The following is a 27230-nucleotide window of genomic DNA, read 5'->3' as shown; positions in this document are numbered from 1 at the left end:
CAGAAATTCCAAAATATTCAAAAATACTGAATCCCTAACAATTTTAAATGAATACCAAAATCCTAAATTAAGATCGAAAGCCCTTAATTTTAACCTTAATAGCTTTTAGAGCTAGAAGAAAAACAAAAAGAAGATTTATCCAATACCCTACGTCGCAAAGTTGAAAACAATATAGATGTAAAATAAACGTATTTTTTTCTTCTTTTTTATAAAATCAAAAATAGAGTAAATACCCTTTAATATTGTTATTATTTTTTAATTTTCTAATGCAATTGAAATATACTTATAACCAAACCTATTAAGATAAAAATTCTATTTATTTTTTCTTTAAAAAAATATAGTTATAAAACCTTTTTCAAAGCATTTACATATATATATATATATATTCACCATATATTACAAATCTACAATAGAGACTGTCCGTAACATAGACTCTTCTTTTATATATATATATATATATATATGAAAATCTAAATATCCAAAACTAATGAAATATTTATTTGATTGGTTGTTGTTGTTTGTTTTGAGAAACAAACTATAATGAAGATGGACAAAGCGTCAAAAAAAAAAAACTTTCCTCAACAATTTTAGATACGGCTTATAAATTTTGAGAATGTAGGTCCCACGTAAAATATAAAAATACAAAAAAAATCAATTTACTAGAATTTCCAGAAGGAAAATCATATTTTAATATTGTCGAGGAAGATGGATTTGACTTGTTGAGCACTGGTTAGAGGAGTGATCCTAAAGGTGACACTCCTATTCATCCCCACCATAAAAATGCTATATTATCTGAAGCCAACACTTACAGCCTAGTGGTCACGTAACTTGTAAAAGTTCCCTTGATCACAGGTTCGAGTAGAGGCACAAAATATACATATAGGAAGGGTATATATGAAGGGGTTCAAAGCAAGCAAATATAGCGTAGAGCGTGTCACATGTACCTTTGGAGAACTCACCTAGTGGCAGTTATCGTGGGGCCACAACTGTAAGAATTATGCAATTCTCTAAAAACTCTTATGAAAAATCCAGAAATCAACACACAGCCAATAATTTGCTAACCCGCAAACCCAATTTTCATCACTATTACGTGTGTGATTGCTTGAAATTTGATCAAAGAGACCGAATTCAAGACATAATTCACTCACTCAAGTTTTTTAAATTGAAAATCACTATTTGCATTAATTGTATGCTCAAGTCCAGAACTCCTATACCTATTACAGAGTAAGAGGTTGATCAATAACAATAACAGTCAGATTAAAGTTTAAAGGAAGCATAAATATCCTAGAATTTGATATAACGTCTCCTTCCCATCCATTCGAACAAAACAATCCAGCTACATAAAGTACTTTTCCAAGGATTTAAGCACATTAAACCAGTCAATCTGCAAAACAGTTCAGAGAAATGGAAATCCTAAGGAAATATACAAATCTCGGATTAAAACATATATAATACACTTCCAATTAAACAGAGAATAGAAAGAAGACAAACAGGGGTAGTGAGCCAACTAAAAAGTCTTAAAAGTGGATTAGTTTTTTTTTTTTTTTTCCCATAAATACGCACAAGGATTCGATTGAAAATGATGAACTGAAGCATTATAAATTAAGTACAATTTGAAAACATTACTATAGTAGGACTTTATATAAATAGGAATACAAATATATTGTCCAAGTTTATTAAAAAATAAAAATAAAAATAAAAAGTCTAACTCCTTTTTATTACCAAAAAAGTTTAACTACTTTTATTTACTTCAACGACATACACTTGAAGATATGGACCCCTTACATCGCTCTTATGTATCTATTAACTCTGCCTCTCAAAATTCAAAAAATATATATCATTTATTATTGGGCAACAATGCTTGCCAGCTTTCAGTTCTGTCATGACTGGGAGACTTGTATACAAAGTTTGATTTACAAGAAACTGATTAGTTACTCATATATAAACTAACCAAATTAATCATACTGCACTAACCATAAAGAAAACTGTTAATGTGAGCTGGCTGCCTTGTTAGCCATCTGAGTTCTGTACATCATAATCCATACAGTTTCCTCACTTGAGATAAAAAATTCAAAAGAACCATCAAAATCCTAATTATAAAAATTTCTCTCTAATATCCATGCAAAAAGTTATCCTGAAACATTGACTGTGTTACCATACCTTCATAAACATCCAAGCATTATACACATCAAACCATTCAAATCTGAATAATTGCGAAGATAAATAATTCAACAAAATATCAAAAAGTCCAGCACAGTGAAAATCTCCATGAATGTTGATGAATCAGCATGACGACAATTTCACAAACCAGCCAATCCGCGCTCTCATTAAGATGAAACCGTTAACAGGACCCTTAACATTATATAGAACTCATTTGAAATAGAATATAAGAATACCATGGATTTTAAGCAGAAAAACAGATAAGAGTTCAAAACTGACCTACTGAAAATAAGGATGCTTTATCCACACCAAAATCTGAGGCAAAAGATCAACCAGAGAACATGTGTCAATCTTCTAAATTTGTCTAACTATTTGCAACATGCAAATATAAGTTCAGAATATTAATATCTATGAAGCATAATAATCAACATCATTTTAAATCATGTGGGTATTGAAATCCGTTCACACATGAAAATTGAGAATAGAAGATGATGTGTATATTATCAGATTTGTTTAGTCCAAGTAACTTGTATACTAACAGAAAATAATAGATCACTAAAATAGAAGTTGAATTTCCAACATTCTTATTAAGAATATTTAATCAATATTTACGGCTTAACGTTATATTGAAGACACTAAGTAGAAGCATGAATAAAGCACATTATAAGTCCTGACTGCCTGACTTCTATGCTTACATGATAGCAGCATCGTATAGCATATACTCCTCTATTCTCAGTTTGCAGTAAAATGTTCGAATAAGAGCTTACCAAAGTAAACTGCAAGTACAAACAATAAGCAGAACGAGGCAGAGAATTAGTATCTATTTTCTGCTAACTACTTTTCATAAATGTTTATAAATTAATCACCTTGCGTTCAAACTACTATTGTGTTTGCTAGGTCACTTGTCAAACCATGAACAATAGAGGATATTAAAATAAAAGTAAAATAATAACATAGTGCAAGAAATAGAAGGTACCCTGAACAAATTGGAGAACCAACAAGAACCAGAAACATCTTGATGCTCAATAATCAACATATGGCTTCAATGTGGGTGAATATGCAAGGAATGTGGGCAATCTTGGGCTAATCCTCCTCTCTCTCTCTCTCTCTCTCTCTCAAGCACCATTCTTCCAGCACAAAACAGCACTTAATTGACGACTGAATTAGAGATCCAATCAATCATCCAAAATATCACACCAGCACCCAGTAGTAACATTTCTGAAAAAAATCCAAAGTAAACATCAAAAGACAAGCATTTGCTCTAACTTCTCCTTCTCGTCCATCCAAATGAACCATCCAAGAATTAAGGACATTTAACCATTCGATCTGTAACACAGCTGCAACGATGAAATCCCATGGAAATATCCAGAATCTCTTCTCACTACAAGTACGCAAACCAGTCAATCTGCAATGTTACAATAATGAAATTAGTCACAGGAACTCAAAAGAGTAAAATTTGACTGACATAGATTAATGCTATTCATACAATGAATATTAGAATGAACCAGACAGCCTGGCACCACAACAAAATCTTAGGCAAAGATTGTCTAGATAACTTATATCATCATACTCATGAAGTTGATGAACATGATTTTCAATGATGTGGGCATCAGAAATTCCAAGCATACAGCCACGAACATGAGAGCATAGAATTATGCTGTTATATTATAAGTATATAATATAGAGCATATATTATAAGTATTTTGTTTGGTCAACTTGGGGTGCATGAGCTGAAAAGGATAGGATGGTGAAAATAAATACTAAAATTCCAGCATTATTATTTTTAAGTATATTGAATCGATATTTACTGCTCATAATGTTTCCCTGAAGATACAAAGCAGAAACACAATTAGTGTATAAGTTCTACCAGACAGACTTCCAGTAAGCTTAAAGAAGAAATGGTAAGCAGAATTAAGCAGAGGATTAATATAAACTAGTTGGATTCCTATCTATAGTAAACTTAGGAGTAAAAAAAGAATAATTTGTGCTTGATAAGGTCACTTGTCAAACTACCTAAAAGCAGTTACATAACATGAAATGGAAAATAAGAAGTAAAATAATGAAACATGCATAAATATAAAATGAATTTACCCACACAAAGAGAAGAGAAGTAAAAGAGAAGTGGACACATGAAGATGCTGCTTAGTGCTCATCATATGTCCTGCTGGTCGATTTTTATGTGACGGATGTGGGCAATCTTGGGCCAGTCTTCTCCTGTCTCTCTTTGGCACCGCTGTTCTAGTAAAGGACATTCATTGATATCCAACACAGAAAGAGAGGTGGGCAGCCCTTCTTCTGGCAAGCACTTCAGCTCATCGCATAATGAAATCTCCAATTGTTCAAGTGAGGAGAGGTGTCGCAAGGCCTTGCCATTGAGGGCTTCAAGGAGTGGAAGCGAGACGATGGAGAGGTTAATGAGAGTGTCGGGCAACAACCCCTCCTCTGGAAATGAATCCAACACTAGTTCATCAATGTCTCCGATTGAAAGAGAAGTGAGTGTTTGTAGATCCCAGTGCCTACGGCTTGCCAACAACTTATCACATTCGTAAATTTGAAGTCGTTGTAAATTGGAGGGCATTGGGCATTCTGGAAATGACTCTACTTCTGGACATCCTTTTATATCCAATATATGCAGAGATGGAAGAAGGGTTTGCATGTTCTCTGGCAGTGATTTCAACTTGCAGCAATATAAAATCTCTAACTCTTCCAGGCATGGGGCATGCACTCCTCCTCTGGGAAATGACTCCAACTTTACGCACAATATTAGTTTCAACGTTTTCAGAGAAAGGGTCGCAGCAGGTTGCTGCAAATATGTGAGGGACTTCAGATTCCAACAATCTTCCAGAATAAAACTTGTAACCATTGTGATGTAGTCTAACGCAATACAAGCATCCTCATATGCTTGGATATGTAATCCTCCAAGATTTCTTAGATGAGCGTGCTGTTCCTGCTGCTTTGTAGAAAACTCAAATTTTCTGCATCCACGTATTTTGACTTCTTCTATTGTAATGGGAAAGCATATACGTGCATTTAATATTGGACAATTTTCCAAATTAAATATCACAAGCTTAGGAAAAGCGCCATCTCCATCCTCTTCAAAGAATGACCACTCCTCCCACTTTTTCATATCATAAATATATAACGATTCTAAACATCTAAATGGCCTAGTTGGCACTGAACAACCACCACAATAAAACTCATTGCTTACTTTCACCAATTCATCAAATCCTGAAATTTTAAGCTTCTTCAGAAATGGTAGCTGCCCAAGTGGCGGCAACATCGTACACTCCCTACATCCTTGAAGATGTATATTTTCTAAATTACGAAAACAAGGATGTCCTACCCACTTTGGAAAATTTTCACCTCCATACCCATTTATAATGAGAACCTTCAAGCTTGTGTGAGGTTCCAGCCCACTAAGTACCTCTTTATATATCAGTGTACCATAATCACAAAAGCTCCAACAATACTCTATTTCTGTAAGGTACTTCTTTTCCTTCAAATTGGCCACCAAAACATCTTCCACATTCACAACGTTTTCTAGTCCTCTAAAACTAAGTTTTCCATGCAAATAATGAATCTTTTAGCAACCGAATGGTATACCCGCTATATTTACCGGCAACAAAATCAGTAAGCATTTGCAAATTTTTCAAATTGCACATCTGTAGTGGCATCTTTTCTAAATTTGTGGATGCTATGTTAAGATGGCGCAAGTTGATCAGTCTTCCCATTTCAGTTGGCAACAGCTTAAGTTCAAAACAAGCTGACAAAATCAGTGTTTGCAAATTGTACAAACGACAAACTGTATTAGGCACCTCACTAATCATAGTCTTGGATAAGTTTAGATACCTTAGAAGTTTCAAATTCCCAATTGAATCAGACAACTTTGCAATAGAACATCCATGGAAAGATAGACTTCTTAAGCATGCTAGTGTTGCCCACAAGTTCATTCGATCTAAGAAGTCCAAATCCAATTGTAGCTGACGATAACAATTTGATGGAAAGGATAAGGTGCGGAGACACTTAACTTTGAATAAATCCTCATAGTTATGCTCCAAGCTTTGTTCTTTGAGGCATGAAAGATGACGAACCTTGCTTAGAAGTTTATCCGAGTTATTGCCATTCAAGCTTAAACAAAAATCACCTGCTACAAATGTAGCCAAGTCATGGACAAGATCATGCATGGTTGCTCGAAACCACCTTGATTTTTGAAATAATGATCTTGACGATAAGTCATCAAAGTAATCTTCTCCAACTTTTTCTATCCTCTTGTTGTTTTGGGGTTCCAAAAGATCTTCGGCCATCCATAACTTGATTAACTCATCTTTATCAATTTCATAATTTTTTGGGAACACAGAACAATAAGCAAAACATCGTTTGAGATTTGAAGGTAGATACTGATAGCTCAACCATAAAGCTGGTAGAATGCTGTTTTTCTGTTTGGGCAAGTCCCAAATGTCGCTTTTTAGTATAGTCTCCCATTCCTCCAAATGCAGTTGATGTCGTAAAATGCTGCCAAGTGACTTTACTGCTAGTGGAAGGCCTTTGCACTTTTGGACAATTTTTCTTCCAATTTCTTCTAATTTTGGATGACAACATGGATCTACATTGACGAAGGCATGCTTAACAAATAATTTCCAGCAATTCTCATCAGACATTGTTTGTATCTGAAAAGATGGGATGTTATTATTACGCATCACCGATGACACACTTTCATTGCGTGTCGTCACAATTATTTTACTTCCACAGGCACCACTTTCAAATGGCTTCTTGAGCTCTTCCCATTGAAAGTAATCCTCGTTCCAAACATCGTCCAGGACAAGGAGAAACTTTTTCCCTTCCAAAGCCTCCTGGAGTTTCACTTGAAGTAGGTCTAGGTCATCACTATTATTAAATGATGGGGAATTAGCCACCCTTTCTGTAATTAGTTTGGTTATTTTGAAAATGTCAAATTCATATGACACAGAAACCCATGCTTTAAAACCAAAACAATTCTTCACCCTTTCATCATTGTAAACAAGTTGAGCAAGGGTGGTCTTTCCAATCCCACCCATGCCCACTATGGGAATCACAGAAAATTTCTCACCACTGCTCTCATCAGTTGCTAGCAACAACTTAATAATGGCTTCTTTATCGTCATCCGTACCATAAACACCAGATTCTTCTACAGTAGACGTTGCAGGTATTCTCTTTGAAGATATAGTCTGAACACTACCTTCTTTTAATCCAAGGTGAACTTTTTGATCCAAAATGAATTTTAATGTATCAATTACCACTCTCATCTTGGATTCTACTTGTTGCTTAAAAGAAGTAGCAGGCATGGGCAAGAGGTTGAGTACCTGACAATGACTTGAGCTGCTGCTTCCATACTCAGCTTCTATCTTGCATCGCAAAGCTTCAGCATCGATCGCTTGCACCAAGTCCTCTGCATCATATACTGCTGCTTGGAGTTCATGAAGCCACTCCCTCACATTTGTGTTCCAAACTTGCTTATCCTCAGCATCTTTGACAACCGCATTAGCTGACAACAGCATAATCTTCAACTCCCTGAACAGCCCTTCATTGAGTTTCTTTCCCCAGATGGAGTCAACGATCTTCAGAGAAGCCATTTTTTCAATCACCACCTGAAACGAAGCAGAGAGAAAAGCTCCACCAACCAATTCCAAAGCCATGGTTAATTTTTTTCTGTCTACGAAGGAAACTGAAAAGAGGGAAGGGAATTCCTGGGTTCTCAACTGCAAACAACAGCCAAAAAAAGAGTCTCGGAAACTGAGTTTTGGCAATAATACCATCTATCAGAGGAAGCTCAGGGCTTATAATCTCTCCAATATGCTTTTATTTTTTATTTTTCATTTATTATTATTTTTGGTTTAAATTAATTTAAATTTTTTTTTTACAACTTTACCCTTCAGTATCCATTTGGAGCCAATACCTTATCAAGTTTTTCTAAATATTGAAAAATCAATCCAAGGTCCCTTTTACCCCTTAGTATCAATTTAGCAACAATACCTCCTCGAGTTTATAAATGTGCATCAGCCTAAAACCTTTAAAATTTTATTTTGGCCAATATAACTTAACAGTTAAAAAAAAAAAATCAAAGGTTTTGGACTAATGCTGTACTGTTAAAACTGTTTATTTCCTTAAGTACTTCTCCTTCATTAGCCAAAAGTCAAAAAGGCAGGATACAATTATGAAGCATCAGCGCCAATTTCGTGTACTTTTCTTTTTTGCTTTCGCTATCGATGACGCTGACAGATCAAACATAAGGGCCCCTCTCTGAGTAGGGCAATTGGACCGTTGCCTCTAACATGTAACTCTCTTCTTTTGTTTTTCTTTGGGGAGAAATTTGGTAAGAATGCTTGGCAACTCTCCGCTCTTAATGATATAGAAGAAACTGATTAGTATCAAGCTTAATTGATTACACAAACAAAGAACTGCCCTATGATCTACCTGTTTACCTTGTCAGCTGCCAATCTGATGAGTTGGCTAAATGACTATTGAATTCACAGTAAGAAATAATACTATAATAAGTTTTGTCCTATGCTGAAACTTTGATTCCCTTTTCCAATCTAACTAAATTATCCGATCGATCTAAATTTATGTAGAAAAGAAGATTTCTATATAGTAGTTCTACTGCTCAGCACATACCGTATACCATACAAAAGAATGAGAGACGAATTCAAAGGAAACATAAATCCTATCAATATTAGTTTTTTTTCTCCATATGAGGGAAGCTTCCTGCTTATAGTCTCTCCAATATTCTTTTTTTATGGTTGAAAATTAAAGTTATGACGTTATCATTTTTCTTCAAATTAAAATCAAGTTGTTGGACAGAAAAATTATTAACCAAATTAGAAAAAAAAAAAATATATATATATATATATCAAAGGCAGTAGACCCACTTAATTCCTTTCACCTTTTTTTTTTTTTTCCAGCCATGATGAAGGTGGTGAGAAAGTTCTGCAACATTGCCGTTTGCAGACAAAGAACATCGCATAATGTAGTGCACTAAAGCTAAAACCAAAGAAGAAATAAGACCATCAAAAAGAATTCTAGGTAGACCGACATTTTATTTCAGTACTTTTTCCATTATTAAAAGTGAAGGAAGGAAAAATTGAGAAAGAGAAAAAACAATTTACTGCTGGAAAGGCCTACATGTATAAAAAAAGACTTGCTCTACAAACATTATTGACATGTTTTTACTTTCTTCTTCTTAACGTTTCATATTATATATTAAATTTAATAATTTTTTGTTATATCAATTTAAAAATTTAAGCATATATATATATATATATATTGAAACTAAAAAATTTTAGCATATAATTACACGGGTTTTTCTTCTGTTTTTTTTTAACCCAAAAGGCAAGTGATTGGAAATGTACATGTCGAATCCAATATGAACTGTAAAGGACCCATTGGTCAAAAAAGGCAGAAGAAAATTATGAAGCGCTGGCGCCAATTTCGTGTCCTTTTTCTTTTGCTGACGCTGCTGATGAAGTTGATAGATGGGTCCCCTCTGAATCAAAGTAATTGGACCGTTGCCTCTCTAAAATAAAGCTCAATTTTTTTTTTCTTTTTTTTTTTTTTTTCAGTTTTTCTATTCTTTTTTGAGAAAAAGGGCTTTTGTCCAATGCTGAAATTTTGATTCTTTTACAAGCTAGATGTTTCCTGTATTTTTTTCCTTTTCCAATCTAAGTCATCCAAATAACCTAAATTTTAAGTACAAAAATGATTTTTATGTAGTAGCCCCACCACCGCTCAGCATAACCAGACCATATACCAACAGCCTGAAACATTAAAATTCTATCAAAACAAGTTCTATCCATCCAAACAGCTATCCATAAACATTATCTGTTTCCAACCTTCAAAAATATTTATACACATTAAACCAATCAATCTGAACAATCACAAAGATAGAAAACCAAAGGACATATCCAAAAATACAGCATAGTGAAAAATCTCCATGAAGGTTCCAGTTTTATAGGATATCATTGAACGGACAAATCTACATGAATGTTAATGAAAAAACAGAATAGCAACTACACAAACCAGGAATCAGCGCTGTCATAAGGATGAAATTGTTCACAGGACCCACATGAATAAAATTCAGTTGAAATGGAATAGATTATACCATGGAATTAACCAAAACAAGGATGATTCACCCACAGCAAAATCAGAGGCAAAAAGATCAACCAGAGAACTTGTATCAAACTTGTGAAGTGGTCAATGTAAGTTCAGAAAGCTTAAACCTATGAAAAATGACAATCAATATCATTCTGGTAGGTATCCAAGCAATTTCACATCTAATGAAAGATGATGTGTATATTATTAGCTATGCCCTCCTAAATTCTTAATTATCAGTAAAATGGTAGCATAAGAGCTCATCAAAAGTAAACTGCAAGTACAAATAATAAGTATAATGAAGCAGAGGATTACTGTCTATTTCTGCAAATTGCCCTTTGATTATTCACTTTTTGACAATTACTTGTTAAGGGAGAAAAAAAAAAAAAAATTGTAATCTTACATATCAAGAAAGTATAACAATATAAGTTTTGTCCAACAATGAAACTTTTTCATTAAACATTTCACTGAAATTTCTTTTCCTTTTTCATAGGAATGATTAACTTACCAAACCAAATTAAGTAAAATTCTATATGGTGGTCTTACCGTTCGACACATCAAAACATACCACCAGAACCCATTAATAACATTCCTCTGATAAAATTTACAGGAAGCATAAAAATCCTAGCAATTAATATAACACCTCCTTTCACATTCATTCAAACAAAACAATCAAGCTACATAAAGTATGTTTCCCAACCTTCATATGCATCTAAGAATTAAACCATTTAATTTGCAAAATCCTTTAGAACAATGGAAATCCAAAATCTCAGATACAACAGAATCCACTTTAGATTCATCAGAACAAGTACACAAAACCAGTCAATCTGCACTGTTGCAATGACAATTATTCACGGGAACTATATACAATGAAATTCAATTGAAATATATTAATACTGTCCATACCATGAACTGTAACAGAAAACAGTCATAGAAAGAACCAGACCGCTTCCTCCACAACCACATCTAAAGCAAAAGATCAACCAAATAACATGCTATCATCCTCCACAAGTGGTAACATGCAAATGCAAGTGAGAGAAAGTTTAATGACATTAAAAATAGTAATGAACATCATTTGAAATAATATAGGTATCGAAACTTTCAACCAATAAGACATTCCCCAAAAAAAAAAAAAAAAAAAAATTGAAAAACTGAAAGTAAGTGCATAAAAACAACAAGGTAAGTTACCCAAAAGAGAAAATTGGAGATGTAAACGAGAAGTGAACACATCTCAATGCAGCTCAAGGCTCACAAAGGTTTCGGCTTTTCCTGGACTGATATGCAAGGAATGTGGGCAATCTTAGGCCGGTCTTTCCCTGTCTCTCTCTGGTACCTTAGTTTCAACAAAGGACAGCCCATGATGGACAATTGAGAAAGAGACGTTGGCAGCACTTCTTCTGGAAAGCACTGCAGCGCATTGCAGTAAGTAATATCAAACCTTGAAAGGGAGGAGGGGTGCTGAAATGCCATTCCATTTGATGGCTTTTAAGGTACAGAAGCAAACAGATGCACAGCTTAATTAGAGTGGTTGGCAGCAGCCCCTCCTCCAGAAATGATTCCAATATTTCATGTACACATTCCATTCAAAGAAAAGTGAGTGTTTGTAGATCCCAGTGCCTGCTGGTTGCCACCAACTTATTGAATTTGTAAATTTCAAGATCTTGTAAATTAGAAGGCAATGGGCTTTCTGGAAATGACTCCAGGTCTGGGCAGTTATGTAGACACATAGATAGATGAGATGGAAGAAGGGTTTGCATGTGCTCAGGCAGTGACCTCAACTTATTGCATCTGAATTCTCAAAACATTCCCAGTTGGGGGCATGCAACCCTACTTCTATGGTATTTGCTAAGCATAATTGTGCAGTTAATTCCAGACAATTTTCCAGTAAAAAGCACCTTAAGATTAGAAAAGAAGCACTAGCATCTCCTCCTCTGTCCCCTTCAATAAGTAATCACTTCTTCCACTTCTTCATATCATAAAATTTTAACGATTGTAAACATCAAAATGGTGTGGTCCTCATCGGTACTGAACAACCACCACCATCAAACTCATAACCCAATCATGAAACAGAGATGATACAGAAGACAAGGAAAGAGAATGAGCCAACTAAAAGTCAAGTGGCAACAGAAAAATATACATTTCAGATTTGTGCTATTTTTGGCACTCTGCTCTCCATTCAAGCTTTTTACTCATAAAACCTTTTATGAATTCAAACCCCTTCCTGTTTGATAGCGCACGAACTCTGCTACACATGGACAGAGAAAGGAAGTAAAGGCTGTGGAAGGTGAGGGACAAGAGAAGGGTAGTGAGGGACCATTTTTCGGTTTTTCAAGACCAAAGGGAGAGAAGGAAAGCAAAACAATGTAAACAAATAAAGATGCTAAAACAGGTCATTTGTGTTGTGACAGTTCTATCAGCTTTCTGTTAGCCAATTTGGAGATTGTCCCATGTTGCAACCCAGTTGAAAATAGATGGTATCACTCCTTTCCAAGAAATCAACTTGAAAATATCAGAATGATTGTCGAAAGCTGACTGCTGAACCAAGGATAGAGTAGCTATGGTAGAATAAATTTTTCTACAATTAATCAAATATCCCTGTAACTTCTCTGTTCAAAGGCATTTGCAAACCGAAACCTGTTAGAAACCCAGAACAAAATCACGAGTCTAATGTTGAAGATCCTCCATGTAAATCTAGAATATATTGTAATTGACTTTTTAATCTTGGACCCAATATGTTAGCCCAAAACATAATCACTACTTAATGTTTCATCTCCTACTCAAAGGAAACAATGCTTACTAGCTCTCAGTTCTGTCATGAGACTGAGAGACTTGTATACAGGATATGATTTACAAGAAAATGATTCATTACTTTCTAAGCTTTAACTGTAAACTAACCAAACTAAGCATATTACACTAACCATAACAGTTTTCCGTTACGTGGGCTGGCTGCCTTGTCTGCTATCAATCTGAGTTCTGTCTTTAAAAATCCAAACAGTCTTGACATAATGGAACCATCAAAATCCTAACAATATAAGTTGTCCATCCAAAAAGCTACCCAGAAACATTGATCATGTTAAACATCAAACCATTCAAATCTGAACAATTACAAAGATACAAAACCAAACAAATTATCCAAAAGTTCCAGCATGGTGAAAATCCTCCAAGAATGTTGATGAATCAGCAAGACAACAATTATATAAACCAGCCAATCTGCGCTGCTATACAGATGAAACTGTTCACAGGACCTCAACCAAAAGAGTTCAGACTGACCCACTCAATGTTAGGACGCTTTACTCATAACAAAATATGAGAACTTGTATCAAACTTATGAAGTTGTATAACATTTTGCAACCTGTATACGTACGTTCAAAAAGCTTAATTCTATAAAAAATAACAATCAACATCATTTCAGAACATGTGAGAATCCAAACATGTTCGCATCTAAAAATATGAGAATGGAAGGACTATGTTCTAAATCATTATCAGCATATTTGTTTGTCCAAATAACTTGTGTACACGTAACAGAAAAATGATAGATCATGAAAACAAAAACTGTGTTCTAAATCATTATCAGCATATTTGTTTGTCCAAATAACTTGTGTACACGTAACAGAAAAATGATAGATCATGAAAACAAAAACTGAATTTCCAGCATTACCGTTAACATATTTAAACAATTATCAATATTTATTGCTTGATGTATTAATAAACATGATTTTTTTTACATCCTGACTGCCTGACTTCTAAGCTTACATGGTTGAGGCATTGGATAGCCTGTCCTCAATTCTCAGTTTACAGAAGATTATCTGCGTAAGCGTGCACCAAAGGTAAACTCCAGTTATAATAATATAAAAAATAAAAAATAAAAAATAAAAATAAAATAAAAAAAAAGGGGGAGAGAGTACACTTTCAGCACGACTTTTCATAAATGTTTAAAACAAAATAAGAATTAAATGATGAAATAGTACGATACATGATATCAAAACAAAATTAAAAATTAAACAATGAAATAATGCAGGAAATAGAAAGTACCCTGAAAAAATTGGGAACTAACAAGAACTGGATGCATCTTGATGCTCAATATTAATTGTATGGCATCACTGTCAATGAATATGCAAGGGATATGAGCAATGTTGGATGAATCTTCCCCTTTCTCTCTCAAGCACCATCCTTTTAGTGAAGGAATGCACTTAATGGACAACAAAATAAGAAATCCAATGAAACATCCAGAACATAACACTGCCACACAGTAATAACATTTCTAACAAAAATCCAAAGCAAACAACAAAAGCCAACTTTTAGCATAACTTCTCCTTCCCATCTATCCAAACGAACCATCCAGCAACACAAAGTATGTAACCAAATCTTCATAAACATCCAAGAATTAAGGACATTAAAGCAGTCAATCTACAACAGAGATACAAAGATGAAATCCCAAGGAAATATCCAAAACCCCTTCCCCCCCATCAAAACAAGCATGCAAACCAGGCAATCTGCAACACAGCTACAATGATGAAATCCCAAGGAAATATTGAAAATCCCCTTCTCATCCATCAAAACAAGCATGCAAACACTAGTCAATCTGCAACACAACTACAAAGATGAAATCCCATGAAAATATCCAAAATCCCGTTCTCATTCATCACAAGTATACAAAGTCAGTCCGCAATGTTACAATGATGAAATTATTCACAGGAACTCAAAACAATAAATTCAACTGAGATAGAATAATAAGTTCATATAATGAATAGAAAATAATCTTAGAAACCAGAAAGCTTGGCCCCACAACCAAATCTAAGCCAAAAGATCAACCAGATAACTTGTATCATACACATTTAGTTGTTGAACCTGATTTCAAATGATGTGGGTACCTGAAGTTCCAAGCTCACAACCATGAATTCATAAACAGGGGACAGATTGGCTTAAGCCAGCTTAGGAATGATAAAAGATGAGCAAACTTTCTGGATAAAATAGTTAGGAGGATGGAATCCAAATCATGGATTGGATGGTCATTCAAGGCCGGGTGGACTATTCTTCAACTGAAGGGTCAAAAGCCTGCTTTACGGTTCTCTCTTTTTTTTCTTTTTTTTTTTTTAATAAATAATAAGATTCAATTTTTCCCCCCCCCCCCAAAAAAAAAATAATAATAAAAATAAAAATAAAAGAAGAAGAAGAAGAAGAAGAAGAAGAAGAAAGATCCCTTTTGCCTATATTTCTCCTGATATATAATTTAACCTTGATGGAGGCTTGGAAAAGTTTCTGTTGTGTGTAAATTGTAAATTGGCTACTGGTGGTGGGAAAAAGAAAGAATGATGTCTTTGCAAATTCCCAATAATGTGTATGCCTTTTGATTCCTCATTAAAAATGTGAAAGTCATTGACATTAATCCTCTGCTAATAATGTGTATGTCTTTAGATTAAGAAGGAAGGATTGCTCTATTTATCAATGATCCGAATAGAATAACATCTGTTGTCGAATAAATATTTATTCCCAGTAAATAAATGGAATCTTGTTTCCCTCTCTTGCTTTTTAATTTTTATATACATAAATAAGACAGCACTTCCATGAGATCCATTTAATCTTATACTGAAAGTATCATGCCATAAGCATGTTATAATATATATACATACTATATTTATATATGAATTAAGGTGGGTAGGCACGGTTCATAATTATCACTTTTATTGAACGCGTGCATATAAGGCTTTGATTTGTGATTTGTCCATGATTAATCTATATTTGTTTAGACTTAAAATGGTGATGGTAACAGCCACTAACCTTAATGATGATCTCCCACGGAACAATCTAAACGTCTAACACATTTGATCGAAACATGTTTAACTCGATAAATTTAATTTTACTCTGTTTCCACATTTATGTGTAAAAGTAGGTAGTCTATGCTTATAACATTTTAGATATATATTATATGTAGTATGACCCCTGTATATCTTTTGCACAATATGTATACATATATTTTATTGAAATAAGGGTTACAAAATAACACATATCAAATAATCCAGCCAAAAAAAAAAAAAAAAAAAAAGAATATGAATACGTATATTATAATAAAAATAATAGTAGATATGTGTTGGCCTTTTTTGTTTTTTGGGTCTTTGATATATGCCGGCTATAACAGGGTTTCAAATGCAACTCCTTGTTATTTTTAAGTATTATTTGCTATTTATAATAATAATAACAAAAAAACTCAATAGTTTAAAGAGATTCATATATGCATCATAGCCAATATTTTAAGAATCCACTTGTGGCCCACAAATGCTCAGTCAAATTGGACTGTACGCGAATCACGCCACCTAGTTATTGAATATTAAACCGTCGGGCTCTATATAAAGAGAGCTGCAGTTTGTTGAAAGATTCATCGCCTAAAGTATAACTAAGAGTGGCAAAGCAGCAATGGAGAAATCAGGAAGCTCCAAACACCTTGTTAACCCAGATGATGTGATTAATAATGGTAAATAGCTTTTTGAAGCATAATGTCACGTCCCGTGCAAAAGGAGTAAAACCCTTGAGGTTTAACCGAAAGACTCTACACTCTCCATGAAGAATCAAGAGAAGCCCGGAATATTCTAGAAGATTCAAGAGAAACCTAGACTAATGTAGATTGGAATCTCTCTAGAATACTCCATGTAAATATCTTGTACATAACCCTAGAATAATCTAGAACCCTAACTAGATAGGTGACATGTGTACATATCTAGAACCTTCCTACATGCCAAGCCCTCTATATAAAGGGGTTGGACTCTCATTTGTAAGATATCCAAGAACATCCAACATATCCAAGCATTCTAGTAATACAAGTATTCTCCACATTCTCTCAAACTCTCCTACTTCCTACTCTTTTACTCTTAGCTTCCGCATTTTCATAGCTTGTGGGCAAGGCTTACTTAGCAAGGGAGGTGCTAAGTGCCGCACGGGAGTGTTGGAAAAGTTAGGCCCGTGACAGTTGGTATCAGAGCCAATTGCTGCTCAAGCATATCGTTGGTGTAACGTGGAAGTAGGCAAGATGACTAGCTCGGAGGTTACCATCAATGTGGAGGGAGCTACCGAGGTGCGAGGTCGTGAAGAGCAACGCAACCCCAATGCGGGGAAGCAGAGGCATAAGTCCAAGTCCAAGGATGTGATGACGGGCGTAGAGTTACGCTTGGAGGAGCATGCATCCCGAGTACAAGAACGGTTTGAGGCGCTGGAGAGTCGCCTAGATGGGCTAGAGTCGGAGGACATTGCCATCAATCAAGCCGTGAGGGGGTTACTCAACGGACTAGACGATGCCTTAAGGAGGGAGCTCCGTGCGACATGCGACCAATGCATGGGGGAGGTAGCAGACCTTCGTGCAATGTTGGAGAGAGAATTGGATGCCATCCGCACCCAAATGGAGGATATGCGGGGTGATTGGGCTCTTTGCAAGAGGGCGGTGGCGTCGGAGACAACCACCATCCGTGAGAGGCCACGTGTCGATGTGCCAAAGCCCAAGTCCTACTCCGGGGCAAGGAATGCGAGGGAGCTTGAGAATTTCCTTTGGGGCTTGGAGCAATACTTTGAAGCAATGGGCATTGTTGACGATGCTTCAAAGATAAGGACTGCCACTCTCTACCTTAGCGACACGGCAATGTTATGGTGGAGAAGGAGGCATAGCGACATCGAGCGAGGTACGTGCACTTTTCATACTTTTGATGACTTTAAAAAGGATCTCAAAAGGCAATTCTATCCGGAGAATCCGAAGATGAGGCAAGGAGTCGCCTTCGACGACTCAAGCAAGTAGGCCATATCCGGGAATACATCAAGGAGTTCACCAACTTGGTGTTGGAGATCCCGGACCTATCGGATAAAGACTCCCTTTTCTACTTCATGGATGGACTACAACCTTGGGCCAAGACAGAGTTGAAGAGGCGTGGAGTACAAGATTTGGCTAGTGCCATTGCGTATGCCGAAGGCTTCATCGACTACTCCAACCAAAGAGACTCTCCAAAGCCAAAGGAATGGAAAGACAACCATGGAAAAGGTGGGGGAGAACCTAGTAGGTCCAAAGAAGATGAAAGGGAAGAAAGTGCACACAAGCCAAAAAGCTTAAGGTGGAAGCCGCCTAGAGAAGGTAAGGATGCTTCCAAACCTAAAAACTCTTGTTTCTTATGTGATGGACCGCATTGGGTTAGGGATTGTCCGAAGAGGAAGGCTTTGAATGCCATGACTACCCAATACGAGGAGAAGCAAGAGGAAGGAGCTAGTATAGGTTCCTTACAACTGTTGAATGCTATCAAGGCTGCTCCGAAGGAGACAAAGAAGAGTGGCCTAATGTTTGTGGAGGCAAAACTCAATGGAGTGCCCACCAAGGCGTTGGTGGACACGGGTGCCTCACATAATTTCCTATCGGTGGAGGAGGCACAAAGGCTTGGGATCGAGGCAACCAAATAAAGGGGCTCCGTAAAGGCGGTGAATTCCAATGCGAAGCCACTCCAAGGAGTTGCTCGGGGTGTAAAAACCACCATCGGTGATTGGGATGGCCAATTGAACCTAACGGTGGTGTCCATGGATGACTACAAGGTTGTCATTGGCATGGACTTCTTCAACCAAGTAAAGGCTTTCCCACTCCCATTTGCTAACAAGTTATGCATCATGGATGGGGGAACGACGTGCATGGTGCCTACCGAACAAGCTAGCAAGCGGGAGACCAAGGTTTTGTCGGCACTGCAGGTTGAGATGGAGGAGCAAATCAACTCAGTTGCTGCCCGAGAGCCTAGCAAGGATGCCTCACACCATGCCAAGACATCTCCTAAGGTACAAGATGTGCCAAAGGAGTTGGACCAAGGGAGTTTGTGTGCGTTGGCCTCAAGTTGTGGAGACAACAAGAGGAAACATGTGGAGGCTAAGGGAGGGACCTTAGTCAAACCACTACCCCAACCACACAAGATGCATGAGGGGGTGATAAGACCCTATGAGAGGTCACTTCCCATTATAGGGAAAGGGGGCAAGGGAGCCCCAAAGGAAGGTAAGTCAAGAAGGGCACCCATGGAGATAGCGACTTCACCCGACAAGAATGTGGAAGCCACACCTGCGGATCGAGTCGGTCAACATAGAGGCATGCCCAACTACACCAAATACTTGGTGAAGGGGAAGGACCTGCCGGATGGTGAAGTAAGTGGGGAGCACGAAGATACACAATGGCAACTCAAAGATCACATTCGGCGGGCAAGGAAGAAGGTGCGACGAGGGCGTCGCGAGTTTAGGTGGGGGAGAGTGTCACGTCCCGTGCAAAAGGAGTAAAACCCTTGAGGTTTAACCGGAAGACTCTACACTCTCCATGAAGAATCAAGAGAAGCCCGGAATATTCTAGAAGATTCAAGAGAAACCTAGACTAATGTAGATTGGAATCTCTCTAGAATACTCCATGTAAATATCTTGTACATAACCCTAGAATAATCTAGAACCCTAACTAGATAGGTGACATGTGTACATATCTAGAACCTTCCTACATGCCAAGCCCTCTATATAAAGGGGTTGCACTCTCATTTGTAAGATATCCAAGAACATCCAACATATCCAAGCATTCTAGTAATACAAGTATTCGCCACATTCTCTCAAACTCTCCTACTTCCTACTCTTTTACTCTTAGCTTCCGCATTTTCATAGCTTGTGGGCAAGGCTTACTTAGCAAGGGAGGTGCTAAGTGCCGCACGGGAGTGTTGGAAAGGTTAGGCCCGTGACAATAAGCCCACTTGTGGAACCACATTTTCAGCTTCGCAAACTTTGTGTCCCTATACTCTGCCACTTAACTAGGCATACCTGACATCATCCATAGCCTTGGCCATGGAAAACCCATCACTCTTTCTCAGCTGATTTCTTCACTGCCAATCAACCACACCAAGGCCCTGGAGTCTTTCGCCTTATGCGCATTTTGGTCCATTTTGGCTTTTTTGGTCTCCAAAAACTCAACATTAGTACTAGTGACCATGAAGAAGAAGGTTATGTTCTCACTGATTATTCTAGGCTCCTTCTAAAAGACAATTCCTTGAATTCAGCAAGTCCCTATGGGAACTTGGAGCTATTGACCCGAAACTCAACCACATGTTCAACGATGCCATGGCTAGTGATGCTCAGCTGGTGATGAAGGTGCTCCTGCAAGATGAGTATGTAAAGAAAGAATAATATGATGAATATATAGCTATGTTTCCATTGAATTAGAGCCAAGATTTAAATACAATTACAAAGCTTCTATATGGCAACATAGCTGCCAGCAATACATACTAAATATATATATACAATTACATATTCAGTAGAGATACAGTAGATATATATGGATAGTATATTAATGATAGAATAAAGCATATATGGGTAGAATGTGAGTGATAGGGTCAAGGTGGGATAAGATCCTTATCATGCCCCCGCAAGATTGTGGATCCTTGAGAGACACCAATCTTGGACCGTAAGAGAGAGAACTGGTGTCGGGAGGGAGGCTTGGTCAGCACATCAGCTAGTTGATCATGGGAGGAGACATGAGCGACGCGTATTGCTCCAATTTGAACTTTATCACGAACGAAGTGAAAGTTAATAGAGATATGTTTCATTTTTTAGTGAAACACCCGGTTAGCCTCAACATTGTCACAATAGATCATCGGGGTAAGAGGAAGTGTAATATGAAGCACCCGAAGAAGAGATTGAACCCAACAAAGCTCCGCAACAGTGGACGCCATAAATCTATATTCGGCTTCCGTGGAAGACCGAGCAATGAGCTTTTGTTTCTTGGAGCTCCATGAGATGGGATTGGTCCTAAGGAACAAAATGTAGGCACCAGTGGATGTATGATCATCCTTGTTACCCGCCCAATCGGCATCGAAAAAGGCATGGAGATGAAAGGGAGAATTGCGGTGAAACATGAGACCATGAGACATAGTGCCATGAAGATAGCGAAGAACGCGCTTAAGGGCAATCCAGTGGGTAGTTGTAGGTTTGTGCATGAATTGGGACAATTTGTTAACAGCAAAGCTAATATCAGGACGGCTAAAAGAAAGGTATTACAGACTGCCCAAAATCCTTCAATATTCAGTGTGGTCATCTAAGTTAGTGCCATCGGTAGGACAAAGAGGTTGGCTAGTGGAGAGAGGGGTGTGGACCACGTTAGCTCCCAATATGTTAGTACGTGCCAGTAGATCCCGTATGTATTTTTCCTATGATAAAAACAAACGAGTAGAAGTAGTGATAACTTTGATACCCAAGAAATAATGGAGAGGACCTAAATCCTTAAGAGAAAATTGATGTCCAAGCCAAGTGACAAAAGAATCAATAAGAGAGGAAGAGTTTCTAGTTACTATGATATCATCCACATAGATGAGCATTAAAAGAACTTGCTGGCCATTATTATAGATAAACAAGGAGCTGTCGGCATAAGAATTAAGGAAGCCATTGGAGAGGAGATAGCTCCGTAGTTTTTGATACCAAGCTCGGGGAGCTTGTTTTAGCCCATAAATGGCTTTGCGAAGTTTGCAGACATAGGAGAGATGATGTTCATCAATAAATCCGGTGGTTGATTCATATAGACATCGTCATGGAGATGACCCTGTAAAAAAGCATTGTTTACATCCAATTGGCGAATTGGCCAGTTGGATGTTAAAGCAAGGCATAGAATGATGTGTACCGTTGTGGGTTTAACAACTGTACTGAATGTATCATGATAGTCAAGGCCAGGACATTGATGAAAACCTTTCTCAACTAGCCTTGCCTTATACTGAGCAATAGAACCATCAGCATGATGTTTGATTTTGAAAACCCACTTGCATCCAACCAAGTTGTAATGAGGAGAGGGAGGCACCAGTGTCCATGTTCCATTTTTAATTAAGGCAGTGTATTCATCACTCATGTCTGTGTGCCAAGTTGGATCTTTCAAGGCTTGAGAGATATTTTTGGGCTCACAAGGTTGAGGATTTAAGTGTTTAATAGCAATAAAAAATTTTGGATTTGGTTTGTAGATATTATTTTTGGAATGGGTGATTATTATAGTTGATGGAATGTGAGAGGAAGAAATAGATGAAGGTGCAGGTGGTGCCGAAACTGGTGTTGAATCTTCAGTCTGTAGGGCCAGAGAGATAAAGGGGCAAAGTAGAGAGGTTGTTGGGCTGTGATGAATGAGATGCAGTCAATGAAGGTGGGCGGGACAGGGTTTGACCTGATGTGGAAAGAGGGGAAGAAATAAAAGTCATGGGTGCAGAGTTATTAGGTGAGGACAAATGGGAGGTTGGAGAAGTCACGAGTGGATTTTTGGAAGGTATAGCTGGAGGGGAATAAAAAGGAGTGAAAATAAAGGAGGGGCTGGTGGAAGTAGGTGGAGTTGGTGGGGTGACATGAAGAGAAGGAGTGGAGAGAGAAAAATTATTCGAGGAGGTGAGAGTAGGATATGGGAAGTGGGTTTCAATAAAGTTCACATGACGAGAGGTATAGATTTTGTTATGAGTGGGATCAAAATAAAGAAATGCACTTTGAGAAGTGGAGTATCCTAAGAAAATACATGGGACAGATCGAGGCTCTAATTTGTAATGAACATATGGTTTGAGCCATGGAGCACAGGCAGCCAAAAACTTTCAGTTTCGCATAATTGGGTTGTTTTTGAAAGAGAGAATAGAAAGGAGATTGCATTTTAATTAAAGGTGTAGGTAACCTATTTATGAAATACATAGCAGTGGAAAAAGCATAAGACCAAAAGGATTGCGGTAAAGAGGCATGATTAAGTAATGTGAGACCAGTATGAACTGTATGGCGATGTCAGCGTTCAGAGACGCCATTATGTTGTGGGGTATGAGGTGGGGTTCGAAAATGGGAAATGCCATGAGTGGAGAAAAAAATCCTTTAGTTTCAGGAATTTTCCACCACTGTCAGTATAGATGGAAATAATATTTTTGCGAAAATAATTTTCAACAATAGCTTTAAAGTTGGGAAAGATAGTTGAAACATCATATTTGTTTTTCATTGGATAAAACCAAATATATTTTGTAAAATGGTCAATAAATATTATATAGTACCTAAAGCCATCAAGAGAAAGAATAGAAGTTGGACCCCACACATCAGTATATATAAGTTCAAAAGGAGAATTACTGGTCAGTGACCATTCCGAGAAAGGTAATTTATGCATTTTATTCGTATGGCAAGAATTACAAGATTGAAAATTCAAAAATGACATGGGTAATTTAAACTGACATAAGACATGACTTAGAATTTTTTAAGACAGATGTCCAAGACGATTTGCCATTCTTGGCGTGGGACTTTGACACTAACTAGACCGGTTGGAATCGAAACAGATTGGGAAACTGAGGATGGCCACTCATACACCCTGTCATTGTTCTTGCCTTCCATTACTCGTGCCCTCGTACTAAGATCCTTCACCACAAAAGAAGAGGAATAAAATTCAATAGAAACATGGCTAGTGGAGCAAAGTGACAGAGAGTAAGTTTTTTCTTAATGTGAGGAACAAAAAGGACATTAGATAAATTAAATGTGTGAGAGGGAGAAGAAAGAGAGGTAGAACCAGTGTGAGTAATTGGCAAATTTGTACCATCACCAATCATAACTTCCTCAGGTCTTTCATAGTCTGTATGGAGTGACAGATTGTGAAGGTCATTTGTGATATGGTGGGAAGCACCCGAATCAACTAACCAACTGGAAGGAGGAGGAATGGACTGGATGGCAAAGTTAGTCTTCGGGTAAGGAGGCCAAGGAGGGGTGCCAAGAATAGATGAACCAGGAGGCTTGATGTAGTTCTATTTCCAAGTGGTAGATGACGTGCTAGATAGCCAAGGAGCAGCAGCAAATAGCTTACGATAGATGCAAGCGCCATGGCCAGGAAGGTCACAAAATTAGCAGATTAACCGAGACCTAGATCTGGTGTTGCTATGATTAGAAAGTGAGGGGCGAGAGGATGAATCTTTGATAGAAAAAGTAGAAGGATGGCGCTCTGAGAATGATGATTTATTACCACGTTGAACATAATTGACAGTAATTGGAGAGGTATTGCTAGAACGATTGCGCTAGAGAAAGGCTTCATAGTCCGCAAGTTTGTCCTGTAATTCAGCAAAAGTGATGGAGGTATCTCTGGCGCGAATGGCAGCAGAAATCTCTTTGAACTCTGGCCCCAAGCCATTAAGAACGTGGAATGTGAGTTCATCTTTTCCAAGAGGTTCACCAGATAGGGTAAGGGAATCAGCAATGCCTTGTACAGTTTGCATGTAGTTTGAAATAGAGAGATGATCCTTACTGATCTTGCACAACGTTTCACGGATGCCCATTATACGCCCACGTGATGCTTTTGCATACATGGTGGCTAGATTATTCCATGTATGGGCAGAATCAATTTCAGGACAGCGAATCATGCCAATGACATAGCCCATAAGATCATAACCGATGAGTAGAGAGTACCATTGTGCATGCCAAGCAGTGTAATTATCTGGACTAAGTTTGACTGGGGCTTTTGCTAATGCATTAATATAAATAAGATTTCCAACAGCAGTGGGTGTGTTGTTTTCGGTGGTGACAGATGAACTGGTGTTAGACATAATGAAAGAAAGAAAAAAGAAATTCTGGCTTGTTAGAGCACTGGAGGCTCTGATACCATGTAAAGAGAGAATAATATGAGAATATATTGCTATGTTTCCATTGAATTAGAGCCACGATTTAAATACAATTACAAAACTTCTATATGGCAACATAGCTGCCAACAATACATACTAAATATATATATACAATCACATATTCGATAAAGATACAGTAGATATATATGGACAGTATATTAATGACAGAATAAAGCATATATGGGTAGAATATGAGTGATAGGGTCAAAGTGGGATACGATCCTTATCAGAATACAGGGGGGTGTCTGATGGGTTGAGTCATTGGTTGATTTGGCAGGAGGGAGTGGCCCTGTGGCCAAAGCCATTTCTGAGGCATTTCCTCAAACAGAATGCATTGTCTTTGATCAACCCCATGTGGTTGCCCACTTAAAAACTTGAAATATGTTGGAGGCAACATGTTCGAGGGAATTCCTCCTGCAGATGCAGTTTTTATGAAGGTAATTAACTTTTTATCTAATTTCTTTGTTTAACGTTAATACTATAATTTAATAAACTTTGTAATGCATTAGGTCGTTTGTACAAATCTAGCTCGTTAAATCTACTTCTTAGCTACACACGCAAGTATGAAACTTTTTTCAAAGAATGGTAGCTGGCTTGCTTTACACCAAAAAACATCTATTCAAGCATCAATCATCTATTCTATATATATATATATATATATATATATGATGCAAGAAAATAAAGCAAAAGAGGCTATCTTTCTTTTTCCTTATTTACAACAGCGGTTTGGAATAACTTACTCCCAATAATTAATAATTAATAATTAATAATTAATAATTATGATTTGTTTGAATGTATAAAAATATAAAACAGTGGATAATGCACGACTGGAATGATGAAGATGGATTGAAGTTGCTTAAAAGGTGCAAAGATGCCATAACAAGCAGGAAATGACCATCATCAGCAGCTGGAAATAAGAAAGGCGAAGTGATAATAGTGGACATGGTGTTAGAGAACCAGACACAAGACAAAGCCTCAACTCAAACCCAGCTCTTGTTTGATGTAATGATGTTGGTTTTACTACCAGGCAAAGAAAGAACAGAGAAAGAATGGGCTAAACTCTTTGCCGATGCTGGTTTTACTCACTATAAGATTACTCCACTGGGTTTAAGGTCTCTCATCGAAGTTTACCCTTAAAAAATCTAAAAAATATATTAATTATCAATGTAATCTTGTATGGGTGGTGGATAATCGTGTGTAATATTTGCAACATATAAATCTCGAAGGTTTGATATGTAATACGTGCGTGTATGTTTCATGTAATACCAAACTTTTCAGTAATAATAAATGTTGCCTACCAATATATTACTCTGTGCCTTATTGTTTATTATTCTCATGAGCTTTTACTATATTATTAACTATGTATAACCTTGCAATGAATAAATAAAAAAATAAAAAAAATTATGTATAATCTTGCTTTATTAGAATTATATGCAAGCCAATATGACAAAATTATATGTATTTATACATATACATATTATTAAGCTTATTAAAAAATATAAAAAAAAAAAAAAAACTAATGATCCATCCACGTTGGTTTAAGCTTTTAGAAAAGTGTTGGTAACTTAATTCGGTATTATAACCAAAATTCATATTGGAGCAGGTTACAATTCTGTTTACATTTGAATGAGCATTCCTACCAATTCCATTTAGAAGCAACGTTTGTTCGGTCCGAGATCCTAGGTTCAAAATTTTACAACTTTACTAAAAAAAAAAAAAAAAAACATTTAAAATAAATTCAAAAAAGATTGGGATTACATGTCCGAAGTGACTCTGTGCTAATAGCTATCAATAATCCCAGATGTATTCAGCTTGGATAAATTTTATCTACATCCTATACTGTTTTCTAAAATTCGTCCAAATTAGCATTTTAAGTCTAAGAAAAGTTGCTTTGAACCCCTTTTGAAGAAAAACGAAAGAAAGAAAGAAAGAAAGAAAGAAAGAAAGAAAGAAAAGATCACAACCAAACCCCCTATTACAATTAAAAAAAAAAAAACTTTTTTCCATTGGATTTAAATTATACTTAATACATATAGCATAAAAATAAAAAAAAATAAAAAGAATATTGCATTGCAGTTATTATTATTGAAAGTAGTATAATTAAAATTTTAAGTGAAATTTCAAGTTTGACGAAAATTAATAGCACAACACAACAGTATATATAATTTTAATAATATATATATATATATAATACTCATGGAGAGACTCATTATAAATTTTATAATATCAATAAAAACATTTCCAATTTTGTTAAATTACATAATATAAAATCATTAAAAATTTAATCTTATTTAATTATAAAATTATTTCGTTTTAAATCATTTA

At 36.6% G+C, this 27230-nt stretch overlaps 2 protein-coding genes, 1 long non-coding RNA gene and 1 pseudogene across 11 annotated transcripts; 1 reads left to right on the top strand and 3 right to left on the bottom strand.

Moving 5' to 3' along the window:
• Positions 1 to 1071: 1071 nt before the first annotated feature.
• On the bottom strand, positions 1072 to 8002 carry LOC107419693 (putative disease resistance RPP13-like protein 1). 8 transcript variants are annotated; one of them, XM_060814806.1, is made up of 6 exons: positions 4252 to 8002; positions 3137 to 3565; positions 2856 to 2936; positions 2440 to 2475; positions 1975 to 2055; positions 1072 to 1384 (listed from the first exon to the last, which is right to left on the bottom strand). In XM_060814806.1, the coding sequence occupies exon 1, from the start codon at positions 7950 to 7952 to the stop codon at positions 5715 to 5717; it is 2238 nt and encodes a 745-aa protein (XP_060670789.1). In that variant the 5' UTR covers positions 7953 to 8002; the 3' UTR covers positions 1072 to 1384; positions 1975 to 2055; positions 2440 to 2475; positions 2856 to 2936; positions 3137 to 3565; positions 4252 to 5714. The 8 variants fall into 8 exon arrangements, with proteins under 8 accessions (XP_060670789.1, XP_024929660.1, XP_048330492.1 ...); XM_025073892.3 differs by lacking the exon at positions 1975 to 2055 and having other exon boundaries at positions 1073 to 1384; XM_060814805.1 differs by lacking the exon at positions 1072 to 1384 and having other exon boundaries at positions 1971 to 2055.
• LOC125420529 (putative disease resistance protein At3g14460) lies at positions 4313 to 5440 on the bottom strand. The gene has a single exon (XM_060815122.1). The coding sequence runs from the start codon at positions 5438 to 5440 to the stop codon at positions 4313 to 4315; it is 1128 nt and encodes a 375-aa protein (XP_060671105.1).
• A 1420-nt stretch (positions 8003 to 9422) lies between the features above and the next one.
• Positions 9423 to 15814, bottom strand: LOC112491688 (uncharacterized). 2 transcript variants are annotated; one of them, XR_009635931.1, is made up of 4 exons: positions 14314 to 15814; positions 13200 to 14087; positions 11470 to 12915; positions 9423 to 9947 (listed from the first exon to the last, which is right to left on the bottom strand). It is a non-coding gene; the product is annotated as an uncharacterized LOC112491688 (long non-coding RNA). The 2 variants fall into 2 exon arrangements; XR_007240584.2 differs by having other exon boundaries at positions 13200 to 15812.
• Positions 15815 to 18993: 3179 nt separating this feature from the next.
• LOC107419695 (trans-resveratrol di-O-methyltransferase-like) lies at positions 18994 to 26210 on the top strand (annotated as a pseudogene).
• Positions 26211 to 27230: the final 1020 nt, after the last annotated feature.

This window comes from Ziziphus jujuba, chromosome 2 (assembly GCF_031755915.1).
Source record: "Ziziphus jujuba cultivar Dongzao chromosome 2, ASM3175591v1".
Lineage (NCBI taxonomy): Eukaryota > Viridiplantae > Streptophyta > Magnoliopsida > Rosales > Rhamnaceae > Ziziphus > Ziziphus jujuba.
This window is presented reverse-complemented; position numbering and strand designations above follow the sequence as displayed.

Excerpts from the sequence above, each read along its gene's own strand:
- LOC125420529 (XM_060815122.1), bottom strand. The coding sequence starts at position 5,440 with ATGTTGCCGCCACTTGGGCAGCTACCATTTCTGAAGAAGCTTAAAATT.
- LOC107419693 (XM_060814806.1), bottom strand. The coding sequence starts at position 7,952 with ATGGTATTATTGCCAAAACTCAGTTTCCGAGACTCTTTTTTTGGCTGT.